The 17,275-nt window shown below is 55.7% G+C and overlaps 1 protein-coding gene across 2 annotated transcripts; it reads right to left on the reverse strand.

Moving 5' to 3' along the window:
* Window positions 1–1,867: 1,867 nt before the first annotated feature.
* TPRA1 (transmembrane protein adipocyte associated 1) lies at window positions 1,868–14,887 on the reverse strand. Of its 2 annotated transcripts, XM_059706767.1 has the most exons (11): window positions 14,607–14,884; window positions 8,517–8,657; window positions 8,190–8,322; window positions 5,463–5,549; window positions 5,298–5,370; window positions 5,107–5,186; window positions 4,456–4,566; window positions 4,254–4,314; window positions 3,955–4,057; window positions 3,775–3,855; window positions 1,868–2,516 (listed from the first exon to the last, which is right to left on the reverse strand). In XM_059706767.1, the coding sequence occupies exons 2-11, from the start codon at window positions 8,639–8,641 to the stop codon at window positions 2,273–2,275; spliced, it is 1,098 nt and encodes a 365-aa protein (XP_059562750.1). In that variant the 5' UTR covers window positions 8,642–8,657; window positions 14,607–14,884; the 3' UTR covers window positions 1,868–2,272. The 2 variants fall into 2 exon arrangements, with proteins under 2 accessions (XP_059562750.1, XP_059562751.1); XM_059706768.1 differs by lacking the exon at window positions 4,456–4,566 and having other exon boundaries at window positions 14,607–14,887.
* Window positions 14,888–17,275: the final 2,388 nt, after the last annotated feature.

Genomic DNA, 17,275 nt, shown 5'->3' on the forward strand with positions numbered 1-17,275 from the left:
AGAACCTTTATTCCAGGTGGCTGTGTATCCAGCTAAAAACCAGGGGTTCTATTACTGTGGAGGAAAAGGAGAGTATATATCGGAGGACAGTTATTAGCCTCCCAGAAGACTATAAAACTAAAACAATTTAATTAAGATTGTGTGTTCCAGCAATTTCACTTACATGAATTACCAAAAGCATATTTATAAGAAATTTTGTTGCTGCATTGTTTGTTGTTAGGAAATGTCTTAGAAACAAAAGTCCATCCCCAGGGAACTTGTTAAATAAATGGCCACATATCCATAATGACGTGTGCAGCTGCCAAAGTGAATGATCAGCAGATCAATTACCAAGTGGAGAAAAGAAGCTACAGAGCACTTATGGCCCCTAAACTAGGGGTAACACACACACACACACACACACACACACACACACACACACACACGTCCACAGGCTCTGGAGACCCTGGTCTCCCAGTGCTTCTGAGAAGGGGCAGGAACTGAAGGCCAAAGTCACAGAGATTCACCTCTTGCTGTATCTATCCCTGGTAATGCATGAACATTTTTTGCCGCCTACATATATTTAAAGAAACAAACTTTAAAATCAGAACAAAAAAGCAGCCGGCTTCTAACCTCTTTGCTTCTGCTGATACCTCCCTGAGGACTTGGCCGCTGGCTCAGTAATCGGAGTAAAGCAGTCTGTCGCTATGACGTTTGAGATTGTGTGTACATCAGGGGCTCCCGATATTGAACCCAGCCCTGAATTTGACTGTAAAAGCTCCTGCCTGGCCTCCGACACTTGCAGGCTTCCCTTTCTCACCTAACAGGATTCTTCAAAAGCTGTGAAGTCGCAGCAGCGTGTGCCACCCAGAGAAAGTCTGCCGGGGGGGGGGGGGGGGGGGGGCGGGCGGGGCGGACAGCAGCCCTGGAGTCCCCTCAGTGGGGAGCCCAGCTCACCGGCTGTGCCTTTGCACTGGCCATGCCCACACCGATGCCAGCCCGCTGGGCCCTGGACCTGGGAGCCTGGCACGTGGGGTCCCCTGTCACAAGCTGTATTGGAGCTGGTGCCCTCCGTGCCCTCCTGAGAAAAAGGGCAGAAAAGGGCAGTAGCATAGTAGGTGCCAAGTCTGACTCTCAGCACCTCCACGGCCTCGGCTAAGACCTCCTCCCCTCGGACAGTGGGAATTACATAACTGCGACTCCCTTTTTCCTCTGGCTACCGAAGGACTCAAAACCAGCTAGCTGCACCAGCAGCAATATGGACATGTGGCTCTTCCCTCTTACTTTCGCTTTCCCATCCCAGTGTCTCACTCTGACTCCGCCCATTGTCACCTCATCGCATCCATTCTTATTGCGAGTGTCATTCCCCAGCATCCTGTCTGCTGAGTGCCTACTGGGTGCCAAGCACTGCTCCAGAGGCTAAAAATAATATGCTATTACTGTTCGATTCCCAAGTGCCAGTCATCCACACTTACTATTTCCTAGTCCTCACAAACATACAGACCTCCTATCCCTTTTAACAGAGGGTAAGACTGGAGCTGCAGGAGGGAGTGGCTGGCTCCAGCCAAGAGAGCAGTAGTAGAGAAAGGATGGGACCGAAGGGCTTATTCCAACTGCCACACACTTCAACAGGGCGGAAAGACCGCCCACAGAAACCACAACTCTTGTTCCACACTTGTCCCCTCCACTCACACAGAGATGGCCGGGGCCAGATTTCTCTCCACCGCCCAGCAGCCAGCAGGGCCTGCGCGCTGGCCAGTGTTTCTTGGTTGAGCCTCCCTGGGCTCAGGATGCAGAGGGATCTGCCGGGATCTCTGAACATCCCAGCCGCCGGGCTCCTGAAAGGAACCAGCCCCAGTACTCCCTACAGAATCTCCACAGCAACACCTTGTGCTCCTTTTCTTTTTTATTAAAAAATAGATCAAGAAAATATACACACTTCAGCCCACCTGCCAGAGTGAGCTTTGAAAAGGCCAAAGTGCTGTTGGGAGGGGTGCCAGTTCGGGTGCCCAGGCTTTCTCCGTTGGAGAAAAGGTGTCCTTGGCCAGCATAAGAGATCATAATCTGGACCACATTGTGCAGCAGGGCAAGGGCAGACAGACAGAAGGGGGGGGACAGCTAGAGCAGAGATGGCTGCGGGCACCGGAGGCCCAGGGGGAAGGACAGAGCCTGCAGAGCACTGCCACCCACACAACGTCCTGGGCCTCGTCCTCCAGGGCTCTGCACTGCCTGGCCTCCCCTCCCCTCTGCCAGCCATAGGCCCCGGGACTCCTTCCAGCCGGGGCGGCTGCAATCAGGCATTGAGAGGCTTCCAGCGCTCACTGTCCGTGCTGTTGATGCTGCCGGTGTGGCAGGGCATGGAAGCGATGTCATCCAGGTAGGACACGCCGCTGGCCGAGTCGAACTGTGTGCTGGCGGCACCTGCTGCCTCCAGGCCCTCCCGCCGGGTCACCGCGTAGGGATGGGGCAGGTGCATGTCTGGTTCCTCAGTCTCATCCACTTGGCATTTGTAGGAGAAAAGGATCTTGGGCTCCGAGCTAGTAGGGAGAACAGAGGGGCATGGGGAGCCCCACAGCCTGAGTCCAGAAAGGCCCTCCTTCATTGGGCAATGAGGCCATCAGACCAGGAGGAAATGCATTTGCGGCTGCCTATCGCCAAACCTGAGGTCCCTATCGCTGGGACCATGGAGTCCAACAGGACTAACAGCCAGCCTCCTCCTCCTGGCTGTGTGCGCTTGGGCAGGAGGCGCTGTGCCTGCTTTCTCACAGAGAATGGGTGCCACAACCCCAACCTCAGAGGCTCTTCGTGCAGGGTGAACAGCCTGAAGCAGTGCCTGGGTCAGCATGCTCAGCAAGCATTGGCCATGACCCCACCCCTGCACTCTGAGCTCACCCACTCCCTCAATCCTCAGGATCACTATTTGCGGGAGAAAAAACTGCACCCAATTTGCAAACAGGAGCCTGAGGCTAGATCGGAACTAGGCTGGAATCAACCAAGTCCTTCTCACCCTACCTCTAAAGCCCTCTCCCAGCTTTTGCATTCAGAAGGAAGATTCCCTCAGACCTGGCAGGTGGGGAAGGTTGGATTGGGGAAAAATACATGAGCTTCCACCACCTCAGAGACCTCAATCTCACATATTTAGCATCCCATCTCCCTAAGAGACCTCCAAGCACACATGTGCACACCCACCCCGTGCTCAAATGCACCCTAGACTCCCCGCAACCCTGCTCCTCTGCCTAGTCACCCCCAGCTAGAATAGAAGCTCTGTGGGCACGAGAATCTGTGTATAATTTGTTCCCATTTGTATCTCGGGTATAGCAGTGCATGGCAGTGTGAGTGTGTGCTGAGGAATGAATGGACTAATCTATTCTTAAATGAAAAACAGCAAGTGCAGGACAATGTGCATAGCTACTGTCTATGTAGTACAGTAAAGTGTACATTTCCATGCGTGTTGCATATATAATATGTATATGTGTGCATATGTACATTTGTGCACGTGTGTGTTTGTATATGTATGTACATGTGTGTACATGTGTGTACATGTACACACACAGAGACACTCGTCTGCCCCTCTCTCCTGTCTTAGCCTACATCCCGAGCAGGGGAGCCCTAGAAGCTGTACCAGGCAGGTGCACACGCTCAGGAAGAGGAAGGCGCAGTTCCGCCCGCAGCCACGCGGGGGCGCCTGGAGCCCTCTAACCCCGGGCAGTGGGCTGGAAAGCCTGGAGCCCTGCCAAGACCGCCAGCCCACCAGCCCCCACTCCCTCCCTCCGGGGCCCCTGTGGGAGGACTCACCCGAAAAAACCCCGGAGGAAGGCCACGTAGATGAGGGGCGCGAAGAAGCTGAAGTAGAGGAACGTGGTGGCGTCCACACAGCTGGGGGAGGGGGACAAAGGGGACAGGTTGGCGCATGCCTCATTGGGCGGAACCTCCCCAGCCTGGGGCTCCCTGTCCCAGCTCCCCCGGCCTCCATACCAGAGCCCCTCGATGATGTCAGCACAGAGCAGCGCGCTTCCCAGCCCCTGCAGCAGGTTGAGCAACGCCAGGATGCCTGCGTACACATAGAAGCTTCTCCGCGCTGGGGGATGGGGGGGAGCGTGAGGTCCTGTCCTCTCCTCCACACTTCATACCAGTGTGTTACTGGGACCCCTCGGTCCCCCAAGGAGCCCTCCTTCCCTCCCTCCCTCCCACCCAGGGCTCTCCAGCTCCAGGCCACCGTGGCCCAAACAGAGTCTCCCTACCCTCCCACCCAGCAGTGTCCCAGAGCAGCTCACAAGGCAGGGAGATGCGGTCCTTCAGCGGGGTCTTGGGAAGCACCACCACCAGAGAGTACACCTACAGAGACAGAAGCGGGGCTCAGAGGGTGCTGGGGAGCACCAGGCCTGGAACTAGGCCAGGTACCACGGAGTCAGGCTCCGGCTAACTCGGCCACTCCCAGCGGGTCGAGGCCCAGGGTCCACCCTCTCTCTGCCTCACCAGGAAGAAGAAGCAGGAGCTGACCAGCCAGAAGTGGCGGCCCCCGTGCCCATAGATGTTGAAGTCCTCGGCTGAGAGGTGGGCATCAGGGTACAGGATCTCCAGGGTCCCCTGCAAGGGCAGGCAGGGGAGGGTCTCAAAGGATTCTGCCACTTGGAAAGTCCCCTCCCTGGGGCCTTCCACCGCAGAAGCTCTCCACCACACCAAGCCCAGCCCAGCCTGGTCCCCAGGGGTTCCTGCTCCAGCTGACTCCTGGTCACATCCTTCCCATCCAGCTACAGCACCCAGAACAGGCCCAGCTGGGGCAGGGGACAGAGCTGGGCAAAGGGCAATACCGGACCCAAACTAAGAATGTGGTCTGCAGACCTACATTCTCCTACCTGGGCTGCTTGCTAAAACCGCAGGTGATGGGCATCCTCCCCTCCCCCACCCCGATCTGTAAGAAGGAAATCTGGGAAGGGCCCCCAGAACCTGCCTTGTTAACAAGCACACCAGGTGACTCCTTAGATGCACTAAATTTGGAGAACACTGCACCTGATAAACATTCAAACCCAGACCCAGGACCAGGAGGCCTGGCCTTCGCTAACTACAGCCTCCTCCAGGGAGCCCCCAAGGCTGCCCTGCCCCGCCCCGCCCCACCCACCCCCTTACCTGGGTGACAGAGTAGGCCAGGGACAGCACGGTGGTGATGGCCAGCACACGCTTGATGCTTGACTTGCTCTCCAGGTGACCTGGAAAAAATGTGCTGGTCAGTCAGCAGGAGCCAGCCCAGGTGACCATGGTGGGGTTGGCCCCCAGCCAGGGAGGGGCAGGGAGAGCATTAGCCCCAGCAGCAGACGCACCAAAGGCAAGGCCCAGGATAACCACACTCAGCTCGATGGCCAACAGGAAGAAGCGGGTAATCTCCCACAGGATCTGGACACAGAGTGGGCAGAGTGTCAGCCTGGGGCCCAGTCACCCCTCTCCCTAGTGCCCAGCACCCCCCTTGCCAGCAGGCCCAGCCACACCTTATCAGCAACAGTTGCAGCATCCGAGGTGCTGACCGTCATGCTGACCACGGCCCGGGCAATGCCCACTAGCGCCACCACGAACACCTGGTGGGTGAGAAGGGGGTGCGGTGGAGTCAGGGAACCGGACCTCTGGGATTGCAAGGAGAGCAAACCCACCCCCCACATCTGCAGCAGTTCTGGTTCCTCCAGAATGGAAGGATTCCAAACTAAACAAGGCAGGAGATGGGGAGACCACCCTCCACTTGCCTGGTCCTCCCCTCTTGGGCCTCAGTGTCCCAACTACACTGACAGCTACAGAATGGCTAGTAGGGTGACATGATAGAGCCAGACTGCCTAGGTTCAAATCCCAGCTCCGCTGCTTCCTGCCTCTGTGACCTCAGGCAAGTAACTGCTCCTCCAGCCTGTTTCCTCATCTATGAAATAGAACTAATAATGGCACCTATTGCATCTGAGCACTGAGGGATCAAATCTATAATAATAAAAGCATAATATGCTAATTAGGACAGACATCCTTTGGGACAACCTTCCAGATGAAGCCGGGGCTGTGAGGGAAGCCTGGATCCCGGGTGCCTGCGGGCGGCTGGAGGGGAGCCCGGGTCCCGGGTGCCAGAAGGAAGCTGGTACCCCGGCAGCCGGGGGAAGGAAGGCCTACTCTTGCATGAATTTCGTGCATCGGGCCTCAAGTGAGTAAATAAATGTGGATGTGTGCCTGGTACTCAGTAAGGACTGGGTCCACAACTGCCATTCGTCTTGTCATAGTAATGGTTTTAATTCTGAGACCTGGGGGCTGAGAAAGGAGGCCACAGAGACGAGGCATCCAGACCCTAGGGAAGGTGCCACAGGCGTAGGTTTTGCAGAAGTGCCTGTGCTCGGCATCTGTAGCTTTTGTCACCTAGTACCCGCCCTCTTCCTCTGCCAACAGCTTCATTCCTGTCCCACCCTCCTCCTTCACATGGTTTGGGGGGACTGACCCCAGCACTCCTGACTTCAGGGACTGACCTGTGACCTAGGGCTGGCCATTCTAGTATGCCATTCCACTGGTTTAGGAATGGGGTGGTACCCAAGGGAGTTGAGTGAAAGTCACAGCCAGGGCAAGAGGTGCAATCACTGGGAAAGGAAGCTGGGGGAATGCAAACCCAGAGCTGCTGGGGCTGCCTGGCTGCCATGAGGGTGGAGACTGCTGGAGACAGGGCCATCAGAAAGACACCAAGCTAAGAAGGAGATAGAGACAGAGCGGAGCATCGCTGAGCCTCTGAATCCAGCCGTGCCCGCAGCCCTGGCATTTGTCAGTTCTCAGTCTGGCTTCTGTGGGTTTTAGTTTTCTGACACATACAAACAGAAGAGCCCACATTCATACATGCTCTGCCTTTGTGCCATGAAAGCCACGGCTAAGCCTTGGGGAGGCCTACACCCCTCAGCAGGGCAGGCTGCAGATGCAACCAACTGCCCTGTGCCTACGGTATGCCAAGCTCTCACTGGGCAGAAGCTATGCACGCTGTCACTTGGTGCTGACAGGAGTGCCACAAGCTAAATCAAATCTGACATGTAGAAGGGCACTGAGGCACAGAGAGGTCAAGCCACTGGCCCAAGGCCATCCTGCACAGCTGGGGTTTGGAGGTGGTCTGCCTAAGGGCACTCTTACCCCTGCCTCCTCTCCAGCACCAAGTCCCCAGGAGGAAGAGGGTGGGCCAGTGCTGACTCCCCTGGCCTTGCCTCATGTTCCTGGGCATTGGCCCTGGGTTTCTTTTCTTGCCCACTCCCCCAGAAAGAGCACCTGCCTGACATACAGTAGATGATTAATATCTGCTGAATAAATACACAAATAAGTAAATGGTCAGAGAGGCTGTGGGAGAGGGCAAAGAAGAAAGCAGGCCTTGATCCCCAACCCTATTCGACACCACCTCACAGGGCTGGGGTCTCGTCAGCAGGTCTACCAACAGCCTCCCCTGCCTCTCTGCCTGCCCACTACCCATTCTTCTGACTGGGAAGTTCTGACCCCGGCCACAAAGGGGAGACCAGGGAGCCACTCAGCTCTCAGGTAGTGGTCGCTAAGAGGCACAGAAAGGGAGGACTCCGGTTGGTCAGGCGTGAGTCCTGAAGAAAGGGACTTCTGAGATTCACACCTGGGACTGCCTTGTCAGCCACAGCCCTGCTACCTCTCCCCAGGCAACACCCACCAAGACCACTGAGTAAGTAGAGTGCAGGCTCTCACAACAGGCAGGAGGTCTCAGATGGATGGATGGAGGCTCACTGGGTAATTTTCCCCACTCAGCATCCATTCGTCTTCCCTTTAGTAATGGTTCCCCACTTGTCTTCCAGGGACTAGCATCCTCCTCTGGTCAGGCTGAGCTGACCCCACCATCCCAGCTCCAAAGTATCCCATTCCCCATAGTCCCAGTAATTGGCTCAGGGCTGAATCAAAGTGGGCCAATCAGAGGGCAGTCCAGGTCTACACTGGAGGTACTCTTTGCTAAGTTAGCAGAAAAGCAAGATATGAGCTCTAAGCTGCTCTTGGCTATCTTTGACACCATAAGGGGAGAACTCATCTGAGATAAGGCCAGAGGAGAGCAGAGATGCAGAGAGACAGTCCTGATGACATTACTTAATCCCCTGGATCCAGCCATACCTGAAGCTGACTTTCCATTTCAGAGGCAGTTAATAATTCCCTTTTTTGCTTAAGCCAGTTGCAGTTGGGTTTTCTGTCACCAATTGGAGTGAACTCACCAGGATATAGAAGGTGATAAAAATGGGGCTGGAGGTGATGCAGATCTTGGCCCGAGCAAACGGAAGCTTCCAGAGCAGGAAAATGAAGAAGAGCACATTGGGAATGAGCAGCAAGAGGTCCCAGTACCGGACCCTAGCAAACAGGTATAAAAACCAATTCACTAGTGAGGTTGTGTCTGCATTCCCCTCTCTCTCTCTCTCTCTCTCTCTCTCTCTCTCTCTCTCTCTCTCACACACACACACACACACACACACGCGCGCGCGCACCCACCAGGAACACCCCGCTCACACACAGTCAGGCAGCCAAACAAGCTGTGACTGCCTTACCGAGAGGTGCCGATGTCCTCGTACAGCAGCAGCAGGCAGCGATGTGGCACGCTGATGTTGGGGGCCAGGGGTGGGGACAGCACTGTGCTCCCGTTGGCCCAAACCACCTCCTGCACGGTTTCCATCTTGCCAGCACCCAGCCTTGGGAGAGTGAGAGCCACGAGGTTAGCAGCGCAGAGGCTGTGCAAACCGGGCCTCCGGTCTCGGGCTCCCAGGGGAGTACAAGAGGGGCTGCCCACAGTGAGCCTGCTGCCCGCTCCCCATCACACCAGGCAGGAGGTGAGGTGTGGTGCTCCTGCACATGTCCCAACCCAACCCCACACAGGGGCCCAGGCCCTTGTCTCAGGCTCTGTCTGCCTCATGACCCCCAAACAATGAAAGCTCCCTCAATGGCTGAGCCTGCCTCTCTGCCAGGCAAAGCAATGCAAGCTATTTGGCATCACTTCTGTTGGTCACTCCAAACCTGAGGGAGACACAGCTCATGCCCCAGCCTGCCTCTTACTCCCTTGTCTTCTCTGTGCCTCAGTTTCCCCTGACCCAGGAATGGGAGTAACAAGTGTCCATCCTGTGAGGTTGCAGTGAGTACTAGATAAGTGACGTCAGGTGCCCCTAACAGCCAACACACATGAAGTCCTCAGTAGCTGGGCTTCGGCTCCAGCCTTCCACACCCAGGCAGAACCCACCTGGAGGCCGAGTGCGGTCACAGCCGCCAAGTGCCTGCGCGGGGTATCATGCACACTCAAGTGGCCCTCAAGCCCTTGTCTCCCTTTGCTGCCACCCTAGAAAGACAGTTACAACTAGAGGGTACACTGCACTGGCCCCTAGAAGCACAGACGTCTCTAAGTGGAGAGGGCGAGAGAAGAGGCGGCGCTGCGGAGGGAGGGAGGGAGGGAGAGGAGCTGCTGAGGAAGTGTGAAGGGTGGGGGGCAGTCCGGCACCCACGTGATGATTTGAGAATGAGAGGGCAGAATCCAGCCTGAAGATAGGAGACCTGGTGGTTTAGGGTCCTGGAGCCACCGTGGACAACCGAGGCAGGCTTGCAGGTCACAGGACTCAGGGAGAATATCAGTAGAGCTGGCCTGCATCGACAGTGGCAGGGACTTCCACAGGGAGCTTGGGGGGCTCAGGGCAGGTGAGCCAGGTGTGGCCTGCTCACCAGGATGTAACAGATGCCAGCGTTTAAAATGATGACTTGGACAGAATTATGCCCATGTCTCCACTTCGGGGTATGCTTATAATAGCCCCGAGCTGCGGGCAGCCCAAATGAGAATGCATGTGAGAACAGCAGTGCTCACATAAACAACAGTGGAATACTGCACAGAAATAAAAAGAATGGGTTACTGCTACGGCAGCAACAGAGAAGAGCCTCACAGATAAGAATCTTGAGAAAGCCACACAAGGAGCAGAGCAGACGTGCGGTTTAACCCCATGGAGAGACTGAATAAGGGTCACCTTTGTGCAGGATGGAGGGTAGAGGGATGGAGGGAGGCACACCAGCTTCTAGATACTTGATCTGGGTGGTGGGTACCCAGGCGCGCTCACTGTGTCACAATTCACTGAGCCATGGACCTCTGCTTTGGGCATGTTTATGGGTTACACTTCAGTAAATTTTTAAAAATTGACATGTTCTTTTACACGCCAAGAGCATAGGTGTCCCACTCAGCAAGGAGCAGCCCGGGACCCTTAGCAGCCCGGCAACAGGAGCCCGTGCTTATCTGGCACTAGCACTATTCCTGAACAACAGCAGGCCAAGACAGGGCTAAAGGGAATGCAGGGACGTGCTCACTGTTTCTCACAGCCATGAAACGAGTGCTGCCTCTGGCTTAAAGACTCCCAAGGGCTGGGCAAGACCTGGGGCTCAGGCCCCTCCATCCCTCTCACCAACAGGCCACTGAATAGCTCTGGGATCACATGACCACCTGCAACTTGAGGACATACCAACATTGAGGAATATTAAAGAGAACATATGCCTGACACATAGTAGGTCCAAAAACAGAAGTTGGTTCCTTCCTGTTCTCTACTAATGGGAAAGGCAGCCAAAGAAGTCCACCCCTTCCTTCATTCATGCATTCTTCCACCCACCCATGGCAGGCAGTGCCAAGCACCTACTGTGAGCCGGGCAGGAGTCCTGGTGCTGGGACACACCTGCCCCCAGAGGGCCTTCCTTCTAGGAGGGGAGGCCTAGAGCCAGTGCAAAAGCCCACATTTTAAAAGCAAACTTCTAGAGATAAGTGCTGAGACAGTAAGAGCACAGAGGAGTGGTACAAAACAGCAGTCACCAACTGGTGGTTCGCGGACCACTGGTGGTCCGTGAGGTCCGAAAGGCTGGCGATCGCTGGTACAGGACAGGAAACAGTAGAGACTGCTGCAGTCCCCAACATGCATCCTTTCCTGAAGAACTAGAGCCCCTGGATTTAGCTTGCACATGCCTCCCCAGAATCACAGCCACTCTCCCAGGTCCCCTCCCCCTGGCTGTGGCCATGTGAACAGGTTGTATCATGAACAAGTTGTATCCAACAGGACCTGAGTAGTGAGGTTTGCCAATTTCAGGTTGTGTCCTTCTCTGTTCCCATTGGCTGGAATGTGAATGTGGTGGTAGGAACAAGAGCAGAGCCATCTTAGATCACAAGACACAAGACACATATATTGAGGATAACAGAGTAATAAGAAAGGTGTCTGGTGTGGGAAACCGCCTATTGTCTTCACTAGAAGAGGTGTAGACAGAGAACCCGGAAGGCTAGCGACCTTTGAAGCCCTAGGTCAGAGCTGTGCACCCACTGTTAGTCCCGATAATGATAGCTTCCCCACCGGATGGTCATGTAAATCCTTATTGATAAGATTGTCTGTGTGTTACTGGAACTTGCCTGCCTAAGGGCTATGGGTGTATCCCAAACCAATAAAAGGTTGGTGAGGCCTGAGCACCAGTGGAAGTCCTTCCCCTTTAGATGGATTTCCCCGCCTGGCCCCCCAATATTTCCAAATTATCTCTTCTCTTTCATTTGTGTGCGGCTCCTCTTCCAGATCCTGAACCCTGAACCACGCGGGATGTGGAGGGAAACATTTACAACAGCCTGGCCCTGGTCAGTGTGGCTCAGTTGGTTGGACATCATCCCATGCACCCAAAGGTTGCCAGTTCCATTCCCAGTCAGGACGCATGCCCCGATTACAGGCTCAATCCCCGCTACAGGGCATGCAGGAGGCAGCCAATCAATATTTTGCTCTCTCACTGATGTTTACCTCTCTCCCCCTCTCCCTTACTCTCTCTCTAAAAATCAATTTTTAAAATCTTAATAAAAGAAAGAAAGGAAGGCAGGAAGAAAGGCTTCTGGGTCCTAAACATGGTAGGGCTCCAGTCATGTCCTGAACAGGTTGCATGAAGACTATTATGCAACAGACAGGAATAATCTATCTTGTTATCTTGGCCTTTGTTTCAATGGCTAAGCCTGAATCCCAGGGAACATAAAGGGGTGCTGCCTAAAATTGGGCTGTTACACAAGGTGAATATGAGCTGAGATCCAAATAACTGGGAAGGAGCCAGCCTTTAAACAATGTGGACAAAGAGCAGCCAGGGAGAGGACAACAATGCAAAGGCCCTGAGATAGAAACAGGCTTGGCCTGTTCAAAGGGCAAAACACAAGCCAGTGTGGTTGGACATGAGATCAGAAAGGTTGGTGGGACCAGGTCAGACAGGGCCACCTGATCTCATGCAATGTGATTTTATTCTAAGTGCATCGAGAAGGGTGTTCCGAAAGCAGTTGACAGGGTCCCATTTTCCTGAGGAAAGGAAGTCAGAGTCATTGTCAGCTGCTGAGAACAATGGACTAAACGGGGGGAAAAGAGTAGAGGCAGGAAGACTCAGGAGATACTGCACCAGTCAGGACACAAGAGGACAGTGGCTTAAACAGTGGTGGTAGTGGGGTGAGGTGGAGGGATGTGTGATACCTTAGGGAGGTTAGACCACAAGACTGACTGGCAGACGCAAAGACGGAGAAAAGAGAGCAAAGAAGGCAGGTTGGTGTCTGGCCTGAGCCCCTGGATATTTAGCAGTAGTGAGCCAACACTGCCAACGGCACCCTCAGCAGACACTGCCCCCTTCTTCTTTGCTACCAGCTACTATTTTGTTCCAGGACCCGCCTCCATGATGCCCTGTGTTCCAGGCAGAGCCCTCCCCAGCACCAGAAGCTGAACCTCAGTGAGTATAAGCCAACTGTGCAGAGCAATACTGGACACCCCAGCAGGTGCACAGGGGCTCCGTGTGACACAGGGGCTGGGGGGCAGGGTGCTCTGGATTTTTCACGGACAGAGTCCAGGTCTGCCAAATGTCCCGCCATGCACGAGGCAGTCCACCAAGTGAATGGCCGTCCTCCCTTTGCCAGCAGTGCCCTGCACAGAAGCTCTGCTCAGCCAGGGAGGGTGGGCCCACTCTCCTTGTCAGCGCCTGGTTAGGCAGAGCATGTGATGTCACATGGGGAGTCTCCTGAGGAAAGTGTTCCTCCCTGACCAGCAGGCACCCCCAGAGACAAAAGCCCCCTCCTCTGTGCCTGTGACTGCTGAGGTATAACCGGGGCCTCGCTGTACCCACATGAGGACCAGGCCTCCATGCTGAGCACAGGGAGTCGACAACTGGGAGGGGGTTCTGGAGACCTGAGATAATGTTCAAGTGACAGTGAGACAGGGGGATTCCATAGCCCCTTCCAGCTCACGCCCCGTAGAGCGAACTTCTGGTCTTAGCTTCCCAGGACCAGAGAAACCGAGACAGTTTCTCCCACCCGGGGAAGGCGTCTCTTGACGTCATGAACATTCCAGAAGCTATCTTCCCACCCAGTGCTTGGGCCTCCACGTCCCTCCCTCTGACTTTGGCCAGGCTGCAGGGCAAGAGGCCAGCGAGGCTCAGGTCATGCCGTCCTGACCTGCTGTGAGCGCCTGGACAGTGCCCCCCCTCTCCCGGCCGCAGCTTCCGTATCCCTCACCTGTGCAGTGGGACTGACCAAACCTCTCCCAGAGCTTCCAGGTGGGAAGCCTGGGGAATCAGAAAGCCCTGAGAAGAAAGAGGCCGGCGATACTTCTTCACAGTCGCCGTAACGCCCTTCCGTGCTTCCAACCCCCAGCAGGCTGTGTGTTGCGCTTTTCAACCCCCTTATCCTTCAGCCGTGGTGGACACTGTCCTCGAGAGGCCACTCCACGTGAACTGCCAGCAGCCCGACCGGGAGCCCCCCAGAAGGAAGAGAGGCCCCGGGGCCCCTTCCCTCGCCTTCAAAGCCCAACTTGACCGACCCCTGCCTACTGCTCTGCCTCAGTCCCTTCCTCTCCCCAGGCCCTGGCTTTCATCTTGTTCTCCAAACGCTTGCCTACCTCGGGGCTCGCTCCTCTCCCAGCACCGTCTCACCTTTCTGGCCACCCCCTCCGAGCAGCCCTCCTTAACCATCTCTCCTGGCTAGCCCGCACTGTGTTTTCTTTACAGCACGTGGCCTCTGTCAGAAGTGGCCCTGGCTGTGTGTTTATTTATTAGCTGTCCACCCCCGGTGTGCTCGTGGCCCCATACCCTAGAACAGGGCCAGGCACAAAATAAGTTCTCAGCGAATGTTATCATTTGGGCAAAAAAAAAATCCCCAGTGCAGTGCAACCCAGCCCCTCTGGGGAGCGGGAGAAGGATCCATGTGGAAGGACCCCGAGGCCCATCCCCACGCACAACTCCCCCCTCCTTCCCCTGGTCCTGTGGACGCAGAGTCCTCCAGCCTTGCAGGTGGCCCCTCGCACAAGGGCAAAGCCTGGGCACATGAACAGCACTCCCCTGCCCTTTCAGGCGGCTGAAGGCCACAGCAAAGCTGGAGGCAGGCCTGTCACCCTGTTTGTCGATGGGAACAGAGGCCCAGATGTGGGGGTGTCTTGGCCCTAGACCCCCCATCAGCTCCGGGCACCCTGACAGCCGCCGCGGAGAGACCCCCCAATGCACCCAGGCTCCAGGGCTACCCGCCGGGGAGGGGGAAGGGCTGGAGATGGGAGGCGGAGGCCGGGGACCTCTCTGGAGTGGAGGTGCCAGCCAGGCGGTAGGGCTTCAAGCCAATGACAGGAGCCGAGGGTCCCTTTTACCTGGGGGCTCCGGGCCGCGATCAGGCCCCGCCGCCGCGGTCGCCCATTCGCAGCCGCTGGTGCGCGGACGCGGCACAGACCGCGGGACTCCGGCCTCCAGCGCCTGGGGCAGGCGGCCGGCTCCGCGGAAATGAAGGGTCAGAGGAGAGGGCGAGAGGCGATCAGCGAGCCGGGCCCACCGGCTCCCGGGACGCCGTGAGACTCCTCCTCGCAGCGGCGACCCGGAAGGAAGGCGCGTCCTTTTAGTTCAGCCAAAACTGCAAAAACAGCCACAGTCCTTCCTCGGAGCATTCGGACCCGCCCCAGCCCCAAGAGCCTATAGGAATGGTGCTACGTAGCGGAACGAGCCAATCAGATGCCAAGTGGGCGGGGCCCTCTGACCTCAAAGGCAGAGCCCAGGCGGGGGCCGGAAGCCGCCGCGGGGAGGAGCCCCGGCCGCGTCTCCACGCACCTGAATGACGCGTTTCCACCGGCGTCCACGCGGCCCGGGCAGCCTCCATCACATCGCACTGGCATTCCTGAGCTTCGTCCAGGTTCCAGGCGCTAATTTTCACAACAACCCTGCAGGGAGGTTATTACTAGTCGCATTTTACGGAGGAGGAACTTGAGGCTCAGAGACGTTAAATAACTTGTTCAAAGCCACACAACCAGGAAACGACAAAGCTTAGCCGCTCTGCTTTGAACTGCCTCCGCTCGCATTTCTAGCTGCAGCAATTCTTCAGGTAACTTCCTCAATGGAGCCTTCCAGGCATCTGTGCTGTGTTCTCTCCTGGCTCTTCTCGCGCTGGCCGCTCACAGCCCGCCCCCTCTCCCGAGTCCTCATCGCCCACTGCCCCCCCCCCCCCCAATTCAGCTGTTCAAGCCACAGTGGTTTCTGTTTCTCTTCCTGGACTGTACCAAGCTGGTTCCTGCCTGCGGGTCCCTGCATCTGTCCACTGCCCGGCTGGCTCTTGGTCACATACCCTCCTTAACATTCTAGTTACAGTAGCTGGCCAGCCTTTGTCATAATGCCCTTTTTTTCTTTCTGAGCACCGTCTCACTAACATTATATTAATTTGCTTCCTAGTCATCAGCCTTCCCGCCTCACCAGAATGTCAGTGGCATGAGGACAGAACTGTGCCTGTCACATTCCCTGCAACGTCCCGAGGCTGACTCAGTGCCTGGTGCAAATTGTCGACATCCACTTAACCCAGAAAACCCAAGATACGCATCCCATGATAACAGAGTTGCTTCACAGTTGGGCTGGAATGAGATTGGACCCTGTTCTTTGCCTAGCCCCCGTTCTAAAAGGAAGGAAGGGTTAGGATGTCACCGCCTGTGGCCATTTGGTACTTGGCGTATCTGGGACTGTCCCACCCTGGCGATAAGCCAGCATGCATAGTTTCTGTATCAGCCAGCAGACGTGCTGCTCCAGACCTATGCCTGCATTCATGAATGAGCTGTGAGGAGCCAAGGTCAACAACTAGAGTTTCTGCCAGGAAGTCACACGCATCACTCCAACTCACATTGGTAAAAGCCAGTCCTGGGCCATTTCTACTAGTAACCTCAAGGAGGCAGGAAACTTCTCTCCTACCATGTGTCAGAGAAGGACAAATGGAGTATCTGTGGCCAGACATCCTTCCTGATGAAGCCAGGCCAGAGGGAAGCCATCCCAGGTCCTAGGTGCCTGCGGGTGGCTGGAGGAGGGAAGCAGACCAGGTCCCGGGTGCCAGAGGGAGGCCGGTGCCGGCAGCCAGGGGAAGGAAGGTCTACTCTTGCACGAATTTTCATGCATCGGGCCTCTAGTAGATAAATAATACAATTCCATCCATCATCTCTTCTCTGGCTTCTCCTTCAGTAGCTCCCACTATCCCAACTCCTGTCCAGCATCCTTTGTTGGTGCCTCTTAACTGTTAGGATTTCCCAGGTCCCCTTCTTTTCTCCTCTCTGCACTCACTATCTGGTTATCCAACCATTCATAAGGCTGGCTGGAGCCCAAATTCCTTCTGGAGCCCCACCCATGAATGAATGTCAAATGGCATCCTGGATAGCTGCACTCAGGACCCATGTTCACTGCAGCCAGAAACAAACTCATCCTCTTTCCCCCAAAACTTACTTGTCTTCCTCCTGTGCATCATGTCTCAGAAGTGGTGCCATCCTCCTCCTAGTCACCGAAACCAGAATCCTGGTGTCATCCTGGATGCCTCCCTTTTGCTGTCCTTAATCCCTAAGACTGATAGACTCCATCTCCTAAATATTCCTTGAATATTTTTAGTCTTCATAGTCTCTCCTGCCCCATACTCTGGGTCCTATCCAGAGGTGCTGGTTCACTGCACTGAAGTACCAAGAGGGCTGAGATCTATCCTTGCCGGGCTCACCAAGGGCCCTCCCATAGCCTGAGCTGCCTGTAACTGGAGGAAAAGCTACAGCGACCGCCTCCAACCTGGTTCAATCCACTTCCACCCAGAGGCAGCCCCAGGGATTCTCCTAAAACCCATAGTACTCGTCTAACCTGCTCAAAACCCTTCCGTGGCTCTCCACTGCCCTCAGGATGAAGCGCCAACTCCCTACAATGACTCGGGAGATCTTCCTGACCTTGGCTCTCCAACCTCGTCTTGCCCTTTTCTGGGCATCACAAGCTGTGAAACCTGAACTATGGAATTGCTTGCAGATACGCCCAGTGCCATCCA

Source organism: Myotis daubentonii, chromosome 8, assembly GCF_963259705.1.
Source record: "Myotis daubentonii chromosome 8, mMyoDau2.1, whole genome shotgun sequence".
Classification (NCBI taxonomy): Eukaryota; Metazoa; Chordata; class Mammalia; order Chiroptera; family Vespertilionidae; genus Myotis; species Myotis daubentonii.